Source organism: Dermacentor variabilis, chromosome 5, assembly GCF_050947875.1.
Source record: "Dermacentor variabilis isolate Ectoservices chromosome 5, ASM5094787v1, whole genome shotgun sequence".
Taxonomy (NCBI): domain Eukaryota; kingdom Metazoa; phylum Arthropoda; class Arachnida; order Ixodida; family Ixodidae; genus Dermacentor; species Dermacentor variabilis.
The window spans coordinates 99,165,876-99,184,933 of NC_134572.1; the positions used below are offsets into that span (position 1 = coordinate 99,165,876).

The window sequence follows — 19,058 nt, forward strand, 5'->3', positions numbered from 1 at the left end:
TCTTATGGCTAGCACCGGTAAAGAACTGGCCAGAAAAGTTCTCACCACAGTATGTGTAGATGACATTGTTATTGCAGAACCGCACCTGGAGGTTATGCAGAACTGAAGAAGGAAAAAAGAAAGAAAGAAAGCTTAAGCAATATGGTCAATGTGTACATTACTGCAAAATTAACAATAAAATATGTCATTTTATGCAATGCACAGCTTCAAGAACATGAGGAGACCGATTTACCTGCAGGTTCATGCAAGTATGAAAGCGATGTCAAATCATTGCCGCCAATGAGAATCTCGGGATTGCGTAGAGGTGGCAGCTTCTCTGGTGCGTCAATGGTAAGCACCACTCTCTGGAAGCAGAAACAACACACATTATGCAATTCTTTTTCAGCACCATACTTGGGTAACTTTTTACTGCACAACAAAGTTTGCCTTGACTTGGCTAGGAGAAAAGCAACCCATGATGAATGGCAGGACTTTCAGCATCGGTAGTCCACATGAATTACCGTGAGCAGTGGCAAAAAAGTGGCCACACTTTCAGATAGATGGACACACTGTACATAAAATAAAATCATACATGAGCTTAGATAATTCTTTGCTATATGAGAAAGCCTTTAATTCACTCTGACAACCTTGCACATGACACGCTGATCAAAGGTTTGCAAAAAAGAAAATTTTACCACATAAAATTGACAACACAGATGCTTGAAGTCCATGTGTACAACACACTAACCTGTTTTTCTTCATCTTCTACCTCAAGGGTCTTGCCATCAAAGCCTTTGGAAATCTCTGCAGCCTTCCAAACAGCTGCTGCATCCGGCAACCATACCCGAGCACCCTGAAATAAGCATTCCAAACAATCATGCTGTACAAGAGATGGCCATTAAATGAGTACTGACATGACATTTCTCACTTGTCATTTATTAATGCAAAGCATTCTTGTTTGAGTCAACCCAGTTTTTAGTAGTGTATCTGATGTAGCAGCCAGTAAAAAGAAAGAAACCGTACTTTGGATAGTCATTGTACATGGCTTCTGCCCGAATTAGGTTAAAAGCTTTGTTCCCCGAAAGAATGCACATAGAAATGCATAATTCAACATGACATCAATGTGCCTCTTAACAAGCTGCTTTGCATCAAGAACGGGCCCCACCTTGTCTGGTTTGCTACCAGAACGCTCTAGCGGGAGGCGCATTGCACTTGCTCCGCCCTAAGTGCTTGCACATTTCTGAACAATGGTGAAAGTGTCACTGGGTATGTGCCCCTACACATACACATATATATTGCCGTATCTGTAGTGCGGTAAGGACAATGACAATAAGAAGAAATACTGGCATTTAAAGAAAGCATAATGAGGAAGTCGCTAGTGCGCAGTGTTAAGACTTGTCCTGATTGTTCCTGTTGATCAATGCTTTTGGCCCCTCAGCCTCCAATGTCCTTACAATATGTATATACACATAGACAGACAGACCCATAGGATACACACACCGCATGAGCAGTAACCGTTCGCTGCAGAACACTTATATGATTCATAACCATTCTATAACAAACCAAGCATACTTCGCATTACACAGATGTCAGCTAGAGTTGAGTCTACTTAAATCTTTCTTTTGTTAAATAAAGGTGCAAACCATGTGAACCCTAAAAAAAGTATTGCCAAGCATCACAGCACCTGAAATAACTTAGTTCAATACTTGCTTCTGCAAACTAGTTTAGGTTTCATAACCGAGGAGGTGGGTGCATCATGACACATTGGCTCACTTCATTCATGCAGTCACTATGGCTGCCACAGGCAAGGAGTGCAGCACCCTTGTTTATTTCTTCATGAGCAACGGCATCATAGGCCAATTTTGCTCTGGGTCATGATGTCACAATAATTTCAGTGTCTCCAGGTAAAATACCTGTTAAGTGTTTCCCAACCTTCAAGTTTGCTAAGTGTCGTTCCTTCTACATGTGAGAAGTGCACGGTCGAGACTCTACAACTTCAAAAATATGTGCCAGTGTTCCTTTAATAGTAGAAGCTTCATTACACATCATTCCACCACCAGCCTTAAATATACAAAATAGCTGCAGCACGCAAAAATACTTTCAGTATTTTCAATGCAGCAGACATCAGCTTTGTCAGTGGACACTTTTGCCTAACGATTTTACCTACTTTAAATAACATTGTACAGTTACGATGTATTAAAACTTGATGGTTGTTCATGACTGATGAAACTACTTTTATAACATATCTGGCAGTGGTTAGTGTTCTTTTTTCTCTTCTCAGTTCTGTATGTTACAGTATGTACCACCCTCCGCCAACAATTAGACAAATTTACACCAGTATTACAGTACTATCTGTGATGTCTGCAATGTTAGAAGACCTAGTGTTCTTCAACGTTATGTTCAACTTACTTCATCATTACTTAAGGATCCACTAGACTAAATTATGAAGGGGCGATTGAAAACAGGATGTGCACTCTACGTATGTATGCTGCATATTACTGTAGTCACCCGGTGCCGGAGTCCTACTTTCAACAGAAGTATTCTTATCAGGACAATTATGCAACTGCCTTTACGCGGACACTTGTTCGTATCATTTTCTCGCTCAGCAGAATAGGTACAAAGTGAGAGAAACTGATATGCACAAGTGACAGGCCTGATTAATTAGGAATGATAAAATACGGCTGAACACATTTTCCTTTCAAATAACTCATTGTCAGGGCAGATGCTCTAGGTGTTCTGTGAAGCGTTCTGCAGGACCTCGCTGATTTAGTTCAGATACCGGGAATTTTGCAGGTGATTTCCAAACATGCTAGTTGGAAAAAAGGAGCGGCAACGCACTAGCACGGGCTCATTTAGCGCCAGATTTCACGAATAAAGTCTCTGAGCCAGTACGGGTTAATACCGACTAATTAAAAGCATGAACGCGACGAGTGCCTAACGCAATGATCGAAATGTTTGGTCTCCAAATCAAGGACGCTTACAGCTGGCCTGCATAGTCTGTATCCGCACGCAGCTTGTGGCAGCGCTACAGCTATTTCGACATACGGACGCACGTCTGACAGGCAGCCTAGACATCTCATTAACCAAAGCTAAAGCCTCGCTGCAGGCATGACGCCGTCGCAAGCGTGCGTACCCGTTCGTCCAATCCTGCACAGGCAGGCTCCCTACGCGCACGGTTAAGCCGAGATGACCAACATCAACGCCCACTGCAGAATTACTCACATACTTGGGCCTGCTCCTTTCAGGAGGTACTTCCATACACGGACTGCATAGCTTCTAGAGTGAGCTCAAGCAAAGCGCTATCGCAAACTTGAATGCGTGAGCACGAATTTTGAATACTGCTAAATCTAGCAAGATGACAGCTGTCTCGTAGAGGGCTTGTGCTACTGTTCGGGGCTTTCTCTAGTAGATTTAGTAGCCTCAAGCGACAGTTTACAATTTACGAAACATTTACAGGGTGCACTGTTCTCAGCAATTTTCGTGGAGAACATAGCGGGATATCAAATGGTGAACAACTATTAGAGAGAACCACTACGGCAACCAATACTCAACGAAGTTCTACTGACCTTCGTGTAAAGCTCCTGCGTCGACATGTCTTCTCCGATGAGGCTAAAGAGCCGAACTTTGGGGAACTAGCATTCTGTTCTGGCCTGTCGCACTTTTTAAAGCTATCTACACAAAGTAGATGACACAGTACAGGCCATTGCCGACATTACATTAGCCCGTACAGTTGCCGGACAACCAGCAGCAGCAACGTTTGCGACACTCACTCACTCTCTTGCTCTCCCTCCTTCCCTGCGTGCTAGCAACTGCTTTACTAATTTATTTTTATTATTTTGCCGTCAGAGGGCGAGAAGACGATTTTTGTTTTTTCGTAATTTAAAAGGCCAATATCACCCATAAAGTTTGGAACGCAAGTGGTTTAAGTACTCACTACTTGTTCATTGGTTTATAAAGTTCTCATTCTCGATTTTGGTTTCGGTTGTAATAGAGCGCTGCAAATGCATTCCAGGCAAACTTCGTTCATCTTTTACTCCGCAACTGCCGCTGTATTAGTTCTCTTTTGTCAGTGCATTCTTAATTCGTAGCGCACGCAGCTGTGATCAAATAATGCTGATGGACACAACAATGCATGAGCTTACCGTCTTCCAAGATGTGATCTGATAAGTCGATGGACGTAGCCGTCGTCTTTGGTCATCGCCAGCTTCAGCCCCGTAGTTGCATGTAATTATTTCTTCTGAATGATGGAAGTTATGAAGGCAAGAATTACCCATTTGGGTTTCGCCAGACATCCCTTTCTCTTACGGCTGCTGAGAATTCATGCGTAAATAAAAGGATTTACAACAGTTGAAATTAACTTGTTTCAGAAAGCGTGTTTGTTTACATGTGATGACACACTGTAAATTTATATTGAAGTATATGCAACGTACCTGACAACGCGCGTATGTAGCAGATGCATATGTCTAGGTACCAAGTCCAAATGCCTTCAACATTGTGTTGACGTTACCTAAAGCGATTAATTTAGAATTACACGACGACTATAAGATGGTGGCATCCATAAGGGCTTTCTTCGTCGTCTTTGTCTGACTGTTCTTAACCGACAGCTGTGCTATAACAGTATGTTTGTGTGTATGTTTAGCCAACTGCTATACCAGGAACGTATGCCAGGTTTACTGGTTCACTACATGCAAGTTAGGTTGTACACGTACAAAGTATCAGCGATATGCAATGAACACCACGTGTAAAGTTCCACAGTTTGCGCATGACCACGTTATTTGAAAGAGCCAGCCCTCAAACGAATGAATTGACCCACTGCCCAATATCTAAACCAATGCTTAAACGAAACACAAAAACTACGAGGTAGTGATGATGATGATGATAGCTTTGACTCCTTGCAGACAACACCGGCCGCCTCAACACATTTCGCCTTGCCTTCGTCCTTTCGCCTTTTATAGCGTGTTTCATCGCTTCATGCCATAGAGTTTCCTAAAAAATTACGCACACTGCAGTAGAAACGCATACAGGCAAAGCACTACCTGCCCAAGTGGCCTGAAAACTAAAGGAAGTTCTAACTGCCAGAATATGGTCGTCAAGTAAGCACTCCGCTTTTCAAGTGTTCATATGTTCCTTGGCTGATATATTTACTCAACTTTAGCTTCCGATGACACAACATTAACCTGATGTGTTAATTGCTGTCTTTGTAAATTAAGTATTGATCCTAGTCGCCTTATTTGATGCCCTATCACGGAAGTACTTTCGATCTTTACCGAGGTCTATATGCTTTCAAATGCTCTTGGAGGAGTTTGATTGACACGAGATCAATTGGTCGTGTGTGCTCTGAAACGACGTTGCAGCAAAACGCAATTTGGTTACTTGATGTTTGTAGACCCGTAACAGAAATAGCCCGTGTGGCATACCGTACCTTATTATAATCCGCTTGATGACATTGGAAAGGTTGTCCTTGTGTGGAACTTCTAAAATATTTGTACCATACGTGTTTTTTGGTGGCTCGCAGGGGTGTTCTGAAATTGAGCATACTCGGCGGGGCGGTCTACGCGTCGCAAAAAGCCGGTGTATGGGGCGACAGTACGCAGACTACCGAAAACATCAAAGCGTATATCAACGGCAACCCCACCTTGAAGTATTACTGCACTTTGGTAAGTTGTGCCATCATAGCACGAGTATATTACCCTATTCTTGTATGCGCTACGTGGTTGTGTTATTGAGGCATATTACCTAAAGATGATGAGACGTGCCGAGTTTATTAACAAACTAGCCTACCTTCATTTTACTGCGGTGGCATGGTGAATTTGTGCGTACATTTGTCCCCGACAAGCTATGTCATGCTGCGTATTTATTTTTATTCTTTAACTGCCTTGTTATGTTGCAGGCACCAAGCAGGAAAGAACTTGGCATGAAGGCTGTGGACTTCTGGAATGATGGTAAGCGTGAAAATTTTTTTCATTTTGCACAGTTGTTTTGAAGCTGAATCAACTCTTAGCAGCTCCACTGTTTTGGAGTCTACACAGGCACAGCTGATTGATTACTAGGGCAATAATCATGGTTGACTACTTTCGAAGTGAAGCGATGTCCACTGGTTTATCCTGAGAGCACGCACCAAAAGTTATACTCAAGAAGTGATTGGCCAAGAATAAAGCCCTTGAATCATGCAACATATTACTACCAATGGCAAACATTAATTGACCTGGACTACTTTTTAAAGCAAATAGCTCTTTGACTCTTTCAGCCATTTTCGGGGTAAGTGCTCAGACACGAAAAGCAAAACATTTGTTCATTCACTCTCTATCCGTTTAATTCATTCGTTAAGGCTATTCACTTATATTGACAATCATTGTCAATGGTTTGTGCCCAATTTTTATAAGCACCAACCTGGCTGGGTAATGTGATTGCATACCCAAGTGCACATCTGCCAACTCTCCCAAATTTTCCGTATAGCTTACGAACTTGGGCTCACCTTACGACTTTATGAATGTTGCGTGAAGGTTTGTGAAAAATAAGTTCTGTTATCGAAAATGTTTCATTCATCGGTCTCTGGACTTTATGCTGGGAATCTTATGGTGAAAGGGTGTTACAGGGGCACTTACTTCGAACAAGTTTTACAGGCAAGTTCCTGAAGCAGGTGAAATAAGCATCACCAAAGTCACTGGCAAAGTCACAGTGATCTAAAACCACTGTGTTGCTTGTCAGTCACTGCTGTTCCTCAAATTTGCAGCTGCTTCTGCAATGTGTCTAAAGGTAAACATTGGTTAATAAGGTCCGTTATGTATCTCCCAATAACTGTACGCAGGGCCCCTTGTCGTCTCTGTGGAATTTTTTACATATTATCGTTTACTGGTTGGCAGATATGCAGGTGTCTCATAAAAAAAAAGAAAGCCATGGAATTAGGCAACATGCTGCAAACTCATGCATTTCCCAGTTGCCTCACCAAACCAATATGGCAGTGTATGCTGCACTTCACTGATATCGTGCAACTTTTGAGAAGGCTTAGTGGGAAAGCAGATAAGCTTGAGAGTATCTCATCATAACCAGTGTTGCCAAGTTCTCTGCAGGACAGAGGAAGAGGAGAGGACAAAGGTAAAAGGTGTCTAGATACCTCTCAGAAAGCTCCAATTATGCTTTTACTGTACCAACCAGACCAACTCAACAAGTGCAATATTCTAACTTGATCACTCTGTAATATGCTTCCACTCATTTTTCTTCGTCTGGCATCCATGTTTTTTTTTATACTAATAGATCATCAGTTGTCTTTTCTATGCATTGCAACTTGCCCACCTCCGTTTCATTACTGCACTATACTTCCATTATGTCGTACCAACAAGCCTTTAGCTTAAGGTTCCCTTGTTAGCTTCACATAGTGAACAATGTTGCAACTATGGTTTCCACAGATGTTGGAAATCATTGCCAAGGACCCACCATGGTGGCTTAGTGGCTATGGCATTGCGCTGCTAAGCACGAGGTCGTGGAATCAAATCCTGGCCTTGAAGTGAAGGGTTGAAGTGCAAAAATGCCTGTGTGCTGTGTATTGCATGCACATTAAAGATCCCCAGGTCATCAAAATTAATCTGGAGTCCCACACCACGGCATTCCTCAAAATTAGATTGTGATTTTGGGCGCATAAAACCCCAGCATTTAACTTTCTTTAATCATTGCCAAGGATAGACTGAAGGCTTACGTCTGAGGTGTGTATGTGTGTGTTAGCAAAAGTGCATCATAGGTCAGAATGAAGAATTCTCTTTTAACAATTGGATTGCTTATCCTTAAACAACTATTCATCGGTCAGCAAAACAAGAAGGTAAAAGCTGGAACCAACACTTTGACAAGTGGATTTATCTTTTACAAGGCAACATATGCTTTCCTCGGCACAGTACATATAGGTAGCGTTCTTCTACAGTGGAGAGGGGGTAAGATGGGTGGGTGCAGCAACGACCGCAGGTGTGTTAGTGGTGAGGGTGTAGAATTTAGAATAAAGGGATGCTGTGCACAAGGCCGGTGAAATGGCCGTTTGTCAGCTGGTGTGTCACCGGTCATGTGCACAGCACCCCTCTATTATCTGCTTTGTGGGCCATCGTCTCTCTGAAAGAGGTAATAAAAGGAACGGCAGAAAACGGCGCTTGTGGGTAGAAAAAATAAATAACCCGAAATGGAATAAAAATATAAGTAAATTAAAGAAAGAAAGAAAGAAAGAAAGAAAGAAAGGGAGGCAAAAAAAGCCACTAAGCAACCAAATGCAAATAACTAAGTGTTGTTGCCTATAGCTTGAAATTTAGCATAGCAAATAGATTCTAAAGCTCCCTTTGAAATGTTTATGCCTATTGGTGGCAGTGTCTTGAACTTATGGATAAGGTACGATTCTCTCTATTTTCTTTCTCATCCAGAATGAAAATTTGACTGTAAGATGTAGAGTTTAAGTTCATCAGAGTTGTGACCTGGTTGGTTGAAATGCACGGCAACGGCTTTGGGAAGTTTTTTAGCTGTATCTGCATGATGTCCATTTAACCTGATGTTCATTGATTGTCCCGTTTCACTGATATATTGTTTCTCACAGAAGGAACATTCAAGTATATAAATCACATCTGAACTTGTACAAGTAAAGCTAGTTTTCACTTCGTGTGCATAACTATTTGCGATGCTTTTAATTTTGATCTCACTTTGAAGGTACCTGCAGGTTTTGCACCTGGAACGACAACATGCTTTTATTACAGGGGAATGATGTTGGCTGACTTTTGCGTGCACTAACATGTCTTTAAAGATCTGTTGTGGCAATAGGTAACCCTTGGTACATCCAGGAATGCTTTTCTCAGACGATCGTTACTTGATAATATTGGGTGGTATTTTCATGGGATATTATATATATTTGGGAGGGCATTAGAATATCTTGTTATAAAGGCTGGCGGTCTGTCAGATTCTGGTGTAGGCTGTTTCTTAGCCAATTCCAACTGCCTCTCCAATCTTGACAACATTATAAGCTCTGTCGAGAGCAACTTGTGGATAGTTCCTTTCTGCTAGCGTTGCTTCAAGGTAATTTAGGTGGTGGATATAATTGTTGTCTTCACTGCAGATCATTCTTATTCGTTTCGCTTGTCCGACAAAAATTCCCTGCTTGCAGTGTCGCGGGTGATGACTGTTCTGGTCTAAATATTGCTGGCTATCCATAAGCTTCCGGTAAAGTTTCGTTCTCACTTTTCCATTTTCTACATAGACCGTCGTCTTGAAGTTGATTTGACTAGGAGAGCGGTGAGCAGTAAATTTCATACTCGGGTGAACACAATTGAAATTCCGTATTATTGGTCATATGGAAGGGGACTGAAAAGGTGAGGCGTTGCATAGGAGGAGGCAGTCATCGAGGGCGAGGTCGCCTTGGAGGGGGAGAGTCCTCCGATGCCTAGCAGCCCATTTATGGGAGGTTGCCAACCTTGCCTTCTAAGGTGATAGTTGCTGGATGCCATGACATACCATAAGTGGCAGGTTTCTGACATTCCTCCTTTTAGATGGAGAATGCTACATGGGGTCACAATAGCACAATTCTCCTGCTAGGAAGAATTGTCACACGGGACCACAATAACAGGCCTCTTCCAAGTAGATGCTGCATCACAACAACACACAATGTGCCATGTAGTGCATGGTGTAATGCATGTAGTGTTGCAGAGTAACTTTGATGTCGCAACACCCAGGGCAACTTGGACCCAGTCTCGACAAGAAAAGAACTTGGTGCTGAAAAGTCTAGTACAAAGTATGGCCACTCCTCGCCTCAGAGAGTAGGCTGTTTTGCTATATGCTATATTGGCTCCTTAAAACTGCTTCCCTCTTGCGCCCCCCCCCCCCTCCTCCTGCAGGTGTCAAGGCCACATTCAAGCACCTCTTGAACACACCAGAATATTCAAAGCAAGCTGCTTCCTGGTGTGTGAATGCTGTGTCTGGGCTGATGGAGGAGCCAAAGACGCCACCTGTTGACACCAAGAAGCCATCACAATAATTTTCCAGAGCTTAGGTGCTTGACTGCAGTAAATTGGTTGCAACTTGTGCAAATAAAACTCTAGGGCCGTTCAGGTTCTTCTAGTCCCGATTAGACCTTTATTATTATTGACAGGAGCACATGCGGGACATCACATCTGCTCTAGCATGCGGGGCGCCCACACAGGGCGAGGCAATTAGATCAGCCGTGGTCCGCTTCCGAGGACTTTGCAGACACGTTTTCATGCTTTTGTTAGGGTTACAAAATTTGAACACTTTGTCTTCACAACATATAGCTGCCACATATGGTCTAGCCTTGATACTTTGACAAATACTTCCTTCATTAAATTTTACACTGCAACTCTAACTTAGCACATGTGATTGTGGTATGAAATGCAACAATTAAAAATCCAAATTACTGTGAGTGGTTTTAAAGTTCTTCCATGCAGATCTATATACAAAAGTAGCTCAAGCATGGTTCACTGTAGGGCTCACTGAGACGAACCACAATCTTTCTCCGAACAGTTGAGTTCCTGTGCCACACTAATTGCCAGTTTTGCAGCCTGCTCAACAACAATACATCCTGTGGCAACACGCAGTTTCAACAATCAACCTGTTCAAACAAAATTAACTTTTGCTAAGTTGTATGCAGTGATAGAATATTGCATGTTTGATACAATGGTAATGCTACACTTCTGTAAAAGCTGTTCTCCAGTACATAAAATGAAATATAGTGAAATGCCAATGAGCAGTTGACGAAGATATGGGTTGGAGCCATTGTAAACAGTCCAGTAAAAATGCTCTCCTCGAGTAGTCCAATGTATGCTATTCGTATACCTAGAGTAACTAGACATAACATAGTGGCAGTCACCAAAAACCACCACCCATACTTTACAGTGGAATAGGTTCAAACTTTCACAGTAACAGCTGTTATCACCCCCACACCAGACAATGTTTTTGCTGGAGGGATTGTAATGTTGTCACAGTATAAGCCATTGGAGGGTTATAGGAATACTAGGATTGCAGTACTAGAGAGCACTGGAATGTTTTGGTATCTTCACATCTTCCAACGTCACCATCTGAAGAGTGCAGATGTTATGCTGTCAGCATTGTACAGCCAGCTATCGCTGTTATGGTTAGTCCAAACTCCTTAGATAAATGCACAAAGCCTTGCTTCAAGTGGCACTGTCCAACATTTTTCTTGTTTCATGTTACCAAATTGCTGACTGCCACAGAAACAAGCACAGATTTTATGCGTAAGACACTGTTTCATCTCTTTAATTGAAATGCCTAACTCAACTTTATTTTCCTACTGTACTTTCACCAACATTGGAGTATATAGCCTTACGTGACAACTACAGGAATGTGGAGCCTTCAAAGCTGAACTGTGCTCCACGCAGATAACACATGAAGCAGGGTTCTAACTGAAACTGAATAAACCCAAGCAATTTCTCTGTTTATGTCCATCTTTTCACTGCTTTACCTGCCGATGAAAAATTCCTCAATTACAAAAATTCTCAAACAATTTGTCTAGACCAGAGTTGTTGCTCCATTTTGTAGATAGTAAGTTTTGTTTAAAAAATTACATATTCACATCTGAAAACAAATGTTTTCAGCTTGTTGGTCTAAGGCGTTATCCAAGAAATGTAGGGGTTTCACTAAAAAGTGTAGCAGAAGCCAAGCTACAGGCACTCCAAACAGTTAAATCTGGCTCATCAGCCACAATGGCTGCTATGCTTACCTTCACTTCGGCTTACTCAGCATCCAAAGAAAGCCTCTAAGGAGGTGCTTCATCTAGATCAGATAATGTCATGGTCACTCATTTCATTTCTTCAATACAGCAACATTACTCTTGTTCAGGCTGCAACAGTTTCATCGCTCAAGGGTTCGTGCAACGACTGCAGATGCTCTGGAATAATGTAGGGACACCAAGGCCAGCTACGATTCACCAAGATATACTACTTGACCTAGGTGTTTGCGACCGTGGTGCCTCTCAATTATGCAGCATTAAAGCACAAGCAGGTACCACCCAATCAGGAATGCTGTCTCAAGAATGCGTGTTCATCAGCATAGAAAGCATCATCTCTGCTCAGTACCTACATTCCCTTTCACTAAATCGATGTGCCACAGTGAACACTGTGGGTCAAGTTGGCCAACGAAATAAAGAACCAGAAGGGCTCCTCCATTGTGGCAAGAGAGTAGCAGCCTTCAAGTAGTGTGTCGAGAGCCGGAACACGCCTCAACGCATCCACTGCCATGGGCGCTAGTGGCACTGGCCGACGCTCCCAGGATTAACCTTGCACACGTACACAAATAGATAGGAAAGTCAATGGGAGGGCAGTAGCTGGCAGCAGCTTAATTGTAAAGTACTGCAAATGTAATGAGAAAGACGACGGTTTGGCTCCCACCTATGGCAAGTTGTCTTTTCAATCACTTTCATTTCCCTTTCCCTATTACTTCAGCATTCCGATTGGAGTGAGGAAGTAAACATTTATTGATGCCAGCAATCACAAGGGCAGATGCAGCCTCCCTCCACTTAGCAGACAGCCAAGATCACCTGCGTCTCAGCGGCTGCTTCAGCTAGCTGGACGGCCCAAACCTGGTCTCGGTGGTCGGAGCCGAGCTGCAGTGTCTCCCACTGCGGCCGGTTTTGAATTCCGTTGCCCTCGAAAGGGCCCACCTTCAAGCATGCCCATAGAATATGTGGCAGATCTGCCCGACCCATACATAATTTACAATGATCACTATATTGCCCCGGACAGAATCTGCTGCAGGCCACCGGGTTAGGATACGTTTGTTTGCAGGAGGCGCCAGGCTACCGCCTGTTTCTTGGTAAGCTCTGGATGAGCTGGTGGGTACCAGCCCCTTCCCAGCCAATAATAATCGCTGATTTCTTTGTAACTGACCATGCGGTCTCCTCTCATTCCTGGCTGGGCTGGCTCACCTGCTTGGTGAGCAAGTCCTCGAGCTACATTGTGATCCGCCTCATTGCCGGAGAGAGAGGAGTGCACGGGCACCGAATTTGGATCATCCCGCAATGATGGTCACTGTTATTTAGAATTTTGAGCACCTCTGGCGAGATGCACCCTTTTGCGAAATTATGAATTGCGATCCTGGAGTCACTTATGATAATTCTAGATACGGTGGTGGCCATCGCTAATGCTATTGCCGATTCCTCTGCAACTTCGGGGTTGTCAGTTTTCACAGTTCCGCTTGCTAGGGGTTCTCCGTATGAGTCTACCGCAATGACAGCCATCCCTTCCCATTCTCTACATTCCGCGGCGTCTACGTAGGCCACGCCCTGTACATCATGGTATCTGCGCTCAATGTGGTGTGCCCTTGCCTCTCGTCGCTCCTTGTGGTGCTCCGGGTGCATGCTGTTTGGCACTGGAGGTATAAGGTTCCTCTTCGTCTCCAATGGAATGCTGGGTTTCGTGCCATGTTGTGCTTCGTAGTGAAAGTTTAGTTTTCATAGAATGCGTCACCCCATGGGGCTCTGTGGGATTCTTTCGTATTGGGTGGTGGTGTGTGCCTCGATTAGTTCATCAAGCATGTTATGTAGCCCCAATTCTAAGAGTTTGCTGTTGGGTGTTGTGACTGGGATGCCAATTGCCTGTTTGAACACTCGTCTGATGATGCATTCAATCTTGTTTATTTATTTTTTTTTTTGTGCCATGCCAAATATTAGGTACGGTGCCACATAGACGATGTGGCTGATGATGAAGGCCTGCACTAATCATATAAGGCCGACCTCCTTCATGCTGTAGTACTTATTGGCAATCTGTCTGATTAGTCTTAGTGTTTGATGCGGCTGTTCTCTAGCACATTTATGGTATCGCGATTAGAAAGAAAATTTTATTCTTCCTATGCCTTCTTTGGCTTCACTGTGTTTGGTTCATATGGTTATCTTCTCGCTAAATATGGGCACCCACACACTGTGCTTGCTTACTTGGTCTGCCCAGATTTGTTCAAGGGCCCTTCATAGGAAGAACACAAGACAAGTGTTTGTCAGCAATGTTTATGCCTAAAATGCACACAGAAATGACATACAAAACACTTTTTTCTTTAATTATGGGCTGCCACAAGCAATGTTTATCTGAATATGCAACTGGCATGAACGGCTACGATTATATCTACAACATGCTACGTGTTTCTGGTGCACATTCTTGACGCACTCTTGAGAAAATACACAATCTTCCTACCAGCTTTGCCATGCCCTCTCATTATTAGGAATAGTTTACCAGATAATGCAGGGGGGAAAAATTAAAAAGTGATAAAAAGCTTGCTTTTGCTGTCATCACGCTACCTAAAATGTTCACACAGCAGTTTCAACATGTCATAAAATACATTCACCATGATGCTTTGTGCAAATGAATCTAGAAGATGCTCCTCATTGATGACCAGTGCAGATGTATCATACAAAAAGCTTTCAAAAATATATAAAACTTCTAGCACCAAAGTGCAGTATGGCAAAAATAGCTTTCAAACACTCTAATGCACAAAAGAATAATAATAATAATAAAAAGGAAAAAACTGCTGGTGGCATAACAGACACATCTACTGAGGTCCGCTTGTTTCTGGTGTCGCCTGATTGAGAGACTCCATGGCTATCCTGGGAATTTCACTGGGCCTAGTGCTAACTTCGGGAGCGTGACCTGATGCATCCTTGCTTTCTTGGTCCGAAAAAGCCCCATCGCTCCTTTCCTGTAAAAGGCAGTGTATGCTGTATGCCAGATGTCGCACAAAAAACAGCTGCGGCATAACCCCAGCAGACACAGCAAGCAGTAACGAACAATAATTTTGGTTTTCTGCAATGTGCCTGTAGTTTATAAGTGACACACAACCTATAACAGGAGCCCATAATGCACAAATTAATCACCACAAAATGAACAATGCTAAAATATAGTACATTTTTGCTCTTATAAAACAGCAAAAAAACAACCTTTAATAATCTTGCATGGTAAATGTACTATACTTGCTAGGCTGTAGGAAAAAGCATTCTAGTTGCTTGGCCACTATATTAGTGCCACTGTAGTCGTGTTTAGTTAAGTTTACAGACCCTCCCTTCCAGTTCAGACTCAACCTGAAAACGTTTTATCCAGCACAGACAAGTTGAGGGACAGCAAAAGCCTAACACAACATGCATTCACTGGCACAGCACAGAAGTGTCCGAAGTGCAGGACAGAGGCTAAAAGCAGCAGGCTCTTGGTTCCAGGGTGTTGCCACCTTCCCAGGTGAGAACCACCCTTGGGCTGGTTTGAGGGAAGCAGTAATTCTAATCTAATGCAGTCAACTTCCGTTAATTCAACCCTAAACCTATAAAACCTGTAACTGTTCACTGCTCACAATTTGTTGCAACTGCTGTAATCTGTGCTTCATCACATTTAGTTTGGAAAGAAGGTCCCATCGCAGTCTTTGACTTCGGGACCGCCTTCTGTATATTACCATCCTGCAACCTTCTCTAATCATCACAATAAAACCAATTCTGATTCTGACTAACAAAACTAATTGAATTACCTGGTGGCTCAACTTAAACAACATGCATAAAAATGCCAGAACACACTACCGTTTAATTTGGCAATAATTGCCAGAGTCTAATACACACCCCCAATTCACACTCACACACTTCTTGTGTGTCTAAAGCGGAACACTAATGCAGAAATTAAATTAAAGCTCCTGAATAAAGTAGAATTCTAACGCATCCGATTTTCCAGCAAGAAAAATATTTGTGTTGCACAATGGTGGCGAATTTCCTGAAATCAGCTTCACCGCAGTACATTTGTGTTATGCGTTAAAGCATACGAATGCCGCAAAGGTGGTTTAGGTTTCATATCCGATTGCACTGCGCAGGCAATATACGCCCCAATTTTCTTGAAAAAAAAAAATAGCTTTAGAACAGGGTAAATACCATAATCGGACATAGTGATCTATGGTTATTGCTTGAAAATCTTTGTAGAGCGGGTTAAAAATAGGCATTTACGACAGGTGATGATGCATGTTCAACACATTCACTGTTCCACAAGCTTCACGGAGATGGACACTGCCACTAAAGGGGTTGTGCTACTGGCGTCACCATAGGGAACACACGCATGCGTGCTGACTGGCCAAGTTAGAATTATCCCGCAAACGCTAATTTTAGGATCAAAATAATGAAACTTCGGGCTCATAGATATGCATGGGCACCGGCTTGGACGTTCGGTCGGGATCGAATTAACCAAAAAATCTAATTAGACAGTTTTAGAATAGCGTTTGCCTTACGTACGTTAAATGTAAACACCTTTGCGGGATGTTACGGTGCGTGTCCTTTCAAGTCTTTTAGTTTACTGTACGGAAACACAAACGTAAAGAAAACATTATAAAACAGGGCGCCGTCTGGTGTCACATGCCAAATGTATCCAAGCCAAGACAGTCCATTAGCAACCATCCTTCTGTTGCTATGTAGACACGTCTCGTTAGGCGTAAGGGCGCCAGAATCGCCGAACGATCTCAGAAAATGGACGTGCTATGCGCTCATAGCTAACCTTTCAGGTGAGTTTAGAGAAAGCGAAAGCTCATTACAATAGTTACTGGCGATCAACGCGAGTGAGAGCGTAGTCATCGCGAGAAGTGACGCTGAAGCAGGAGCCATGGGTGCCGCCCCCCCCCCCCCCATGTTCGAAAACGCTATTTCTTAGCATCCGTAAACATCACGGTCGTTAAACTCGCCAAATAACGTACGTTATCATAGCGCACGTAAACCGCAGAAACCCAATAACGTTCTGAGCATGCACAGTGAGGACGACGCTATTTCTTTATGTACATAATGCTTTTACGTTCAATTGCAAACGCTATATATACTAAAGCTGTCTATTAACAGAAGACTACTGTATTGGTGTTCAGAATTGAGTGCATGTGTAGCAATGAGGTACTACAACATGCTCAGCGCCTACTATAGTTGGGGGGGGGGGTCTCCCCTGTTATAGAACTGCCCCCAAAACTCGCAGGTGGCTGGCTCACCTGAGAGTCCTGGCTTTCCACCATGTCCTCGCATTCCATGGGGGTTGCAGGAGGCTGCTGCTGCTGAGTAGGTGTTGTGGCAGCCCCAGTACTCGCTGGTTCCTGAGTGTCCTCTGCTGGAAGTTCCTTGCTGGAGGGAGGAAGAGCACTGCTGCTGCTGCTGCTACCCCTTTCTTCATCGTTGTCCTCCTCTTCCTCGGGCACAGCCGAAGCTTCTGCCGGCTGCTGCCCTCCCGTGGTGGCACAGGGAGGAGACGATGATGTCTCCATGGGCTCAGGCAGGCCGTTTCCCCCCTTGGCAATCCCTCCTTCACCTTCGGGCGAGCCTGCCGCACCACCGTCAGCCCCATCTTCACTTTCCTTCCCTTTGCTGTCGCTGCTGCCACGCTGCTCCTCCTTGGCAGCATTGTCCTTCTTCAGCTGCTCCAGAGCCCGCTCCACCATCTTCTGGTAGGTTTCTGTGTCGACAGTCTTCCCACAACGCTGCACGTACAAAGGCAAAAATAATGTGCTTTTACTCATTTCCACACGAGTACAAGTGCATGTGTGAGTGTGCCATATTCCTTTGCTTGTGTATGTTAAGATTGCAAGAATTTTGGGTGATTTATTTCCCATTCATATGTTTTCCCAGCTATCTTGTTGCTGAACTACAGTCACTGTGAGAAACCCACAGGCATCCACTTATTTTACTAGCCCAGCCGATTCGACTGTCACACCTAGACATTCCCACTTACGTCATTAATTTTAGCGCAGAATAACAAAGATATTGCAATTTTCTAGCAACTAGATTTTGCTTTGAAGGCCTGTCTGAACATATATGCACACCCACAGTAGCGTTCTCCCTTCTGTTGCAATCAAACATTAAATGCACCTGAGTCATGGCCCTGTCAGGCAATTTTTCACCTTTGGCCGTGCGCTCCAAGGCAATTTTTTACAAGATTGTCTTGAATAAACAAACAAAATATATATAAAGAAGAAAAAAGAAAAGATGCAGATGACCCAATAAGAGGGTAGACTTTGTGAACAGAACTTATGAGTGAAATGTGCACCATCCCTCCCTTCATTCACTCCTTTTAATCTATGCTGTTGGAAGAAAATGCGTGTTCGGTAGAAGAAAAATAGCAGAAGAAACTGCAGAAAAAAAAAACAGTAAAGCAATTTATTTACCTTTTTTAAGTCTGCCTGAAACAGCTCACTGGCTTCAAGGAACTTGCGCTTCTTGGCTTCAAATTTTTCCTCTATCTGCTGCAGTTCGGCTTCCAATTTTTCCTGAAAAAGATAAATAACAGTGTGGAAAAAAAGTTTTCACTACAGCATTAAGCACTTATCTAGCAGAAGAGCACGCATAGCTTACACTAACCACTAAGCACACCCAAAGCAGCATTTTCCCTTTTGCTGGAATCGAACATTAAATGCGCTTAGCAGAGTGAAAATATTGATCTCATTACATAAGCTTTGCAAGAGGCATAGCAACATCATCTGCCCTAATATACAACACTACTTGTGATCTAATGAAAACTTTCTTTCCATTTAAAATGCTGTAAAAAATATTTTTTTCAGTCAGCAAATATAATTTACAAAGCAGTAAGTAGTTAAACTAAGTAGCTTGTGTATGAAAAAAGAGACAAAAATATAGAATTTACTATTAGCCATGTACACTGGTGAGTAAAAGTTTGGAGACTGCAGTGACAGCAAAAAATTAAAATTCCTTCTAGTACATCTCTACAAAGTGGAATTGTTCAATACATTGCATTGGTTGAAAATGTGCATGTATATAGCACTTGATTTCAACTCGCATTCCCAGGCTGCGAAGAATCATTATTTTTTTTTTTCACAGCAGCACTGCTTTCCAAACTTGCTCTCACGTGTACACTCTATCACAGATGTGCACAGGCCACCCAGTAGTTGTTGGCAATAGCCAACTAGCCCTAAAGTTTTGTGATAGGATGCAGGAGTGGGAGCATCTTGCATTGGGGTGGTATCCTTGAACAATCACTTTCGGGCATGCAATCACTTTCGTGAGATTTCGTTTCACCTGGTATTGCATGCATCAACTTCTATGGGTGACAATGTGCCTGGTGCTATACCAAGGGCTGTAGACACCGATGCAT

At 43.1% G+C, this 19,058-nt stretch overlaps 3 protein-coding genes across 10 annotated transcripts in view; 1 reads left to right on the forward strand and 2 right to left on the reverse strand.

Annotated features, from left to right (window-relative positions):
- didum (dilute class unconventional myosin) overlaps positions 1 to 4,625 on the reverse strand; it is a 70,229-nt gene extending 65,604 nt beyond the window's left edge. The window contains exons 1-5 of one of the 2 annotated variants that reach the window (XM_075693154.1): positions 4,410 to 4,625; positions 4,122 to 4,286; positions 728 to 832; positions 233 to 344; positions 46 to 102 (exon numbers count right to left, since the gene is read on the reverse strand). In XM_075693154.1, the coding sequence (XP_075549269.1) occupies positions 46 to 102; positions 233 to 344; positions 728 to 832; positions 4,122 to 4,271 (424 nt within the window). In that variant the 5' untranslated portion in view covers positions 4,272 to 4,286; positions 4,410 to 4,625. Of the gene's footprint in view, positions 1 to 45; positions 103 to 232; positions 345 to 727; positions 833 to 3,545; positions 3,782 to 4,121; positions 4,287 to 4,409 lie in introns of those variants that run through there. The other variant, XM_075693155.1, reaches the window with a different exon arrangement.
- A 224-nt stretch (positions 4,626 to 4,849) lies between these two features.
- LOC142582972 (MICOS complex subunit MIC13 homolog QIL1-like) lies at positions 4,850 to 10,066 on the forward strand. Its single transcript, XM_075693163.1, has 4 exons — positions 4,850 to 5,072; positions 5,495 to 5,636; positions 5,870 to 5,921; positions 9,834 to 10,066. Exons 1-4 carry the CDS (start codon positions 5,062 to 5,064, stop codon positions 9,971 to 9,973), a joined length of 345 nt encoding a protein of 114 aa, XP_075549278.1. The 5' UTR covers positions 4,850 to 5,061; the 3' UTR covers positions 9,974 to 10,066.
- Positions 10,067 to 13,953: 3,887 nt separating this feature from the next.
- The window catches only part of LOC142582970 (SWI/SNF-related matrix-associated actin-dependent regulator of chromatin subfamily E member 1-like), a 36,350-nt gene continuing 31,245 nt past the window's right edge, over positions 13,954 to 19,058 (reverse strand). For all 7 annotated transcript variants that reach the window (XM_075693160.1, XM_075693159.1, XM_075693161.1 and 4 more), the window contains 3 exons: positions 18,115 to 18,216; positions 16,948 to 17,430; positions 13,954 to 14,655 (listed from right to left, as the gene is read on the reverse strand). In XM_075693160.1, coding sequence (XP_075549275.1) covers positions 14,509 to 14,655; positions 16,948 to 17,430; positions 18,115 to 18,216 — 732 coding nt within the window. In that variant the 3' untranslated portion in view covers positions 13,954 to 14,508. The remainder of the gene's footprint in view (positions 14,656 to 16,947; positions 17,431 to 18,114; positions 18,217 to 19,058) is intronic.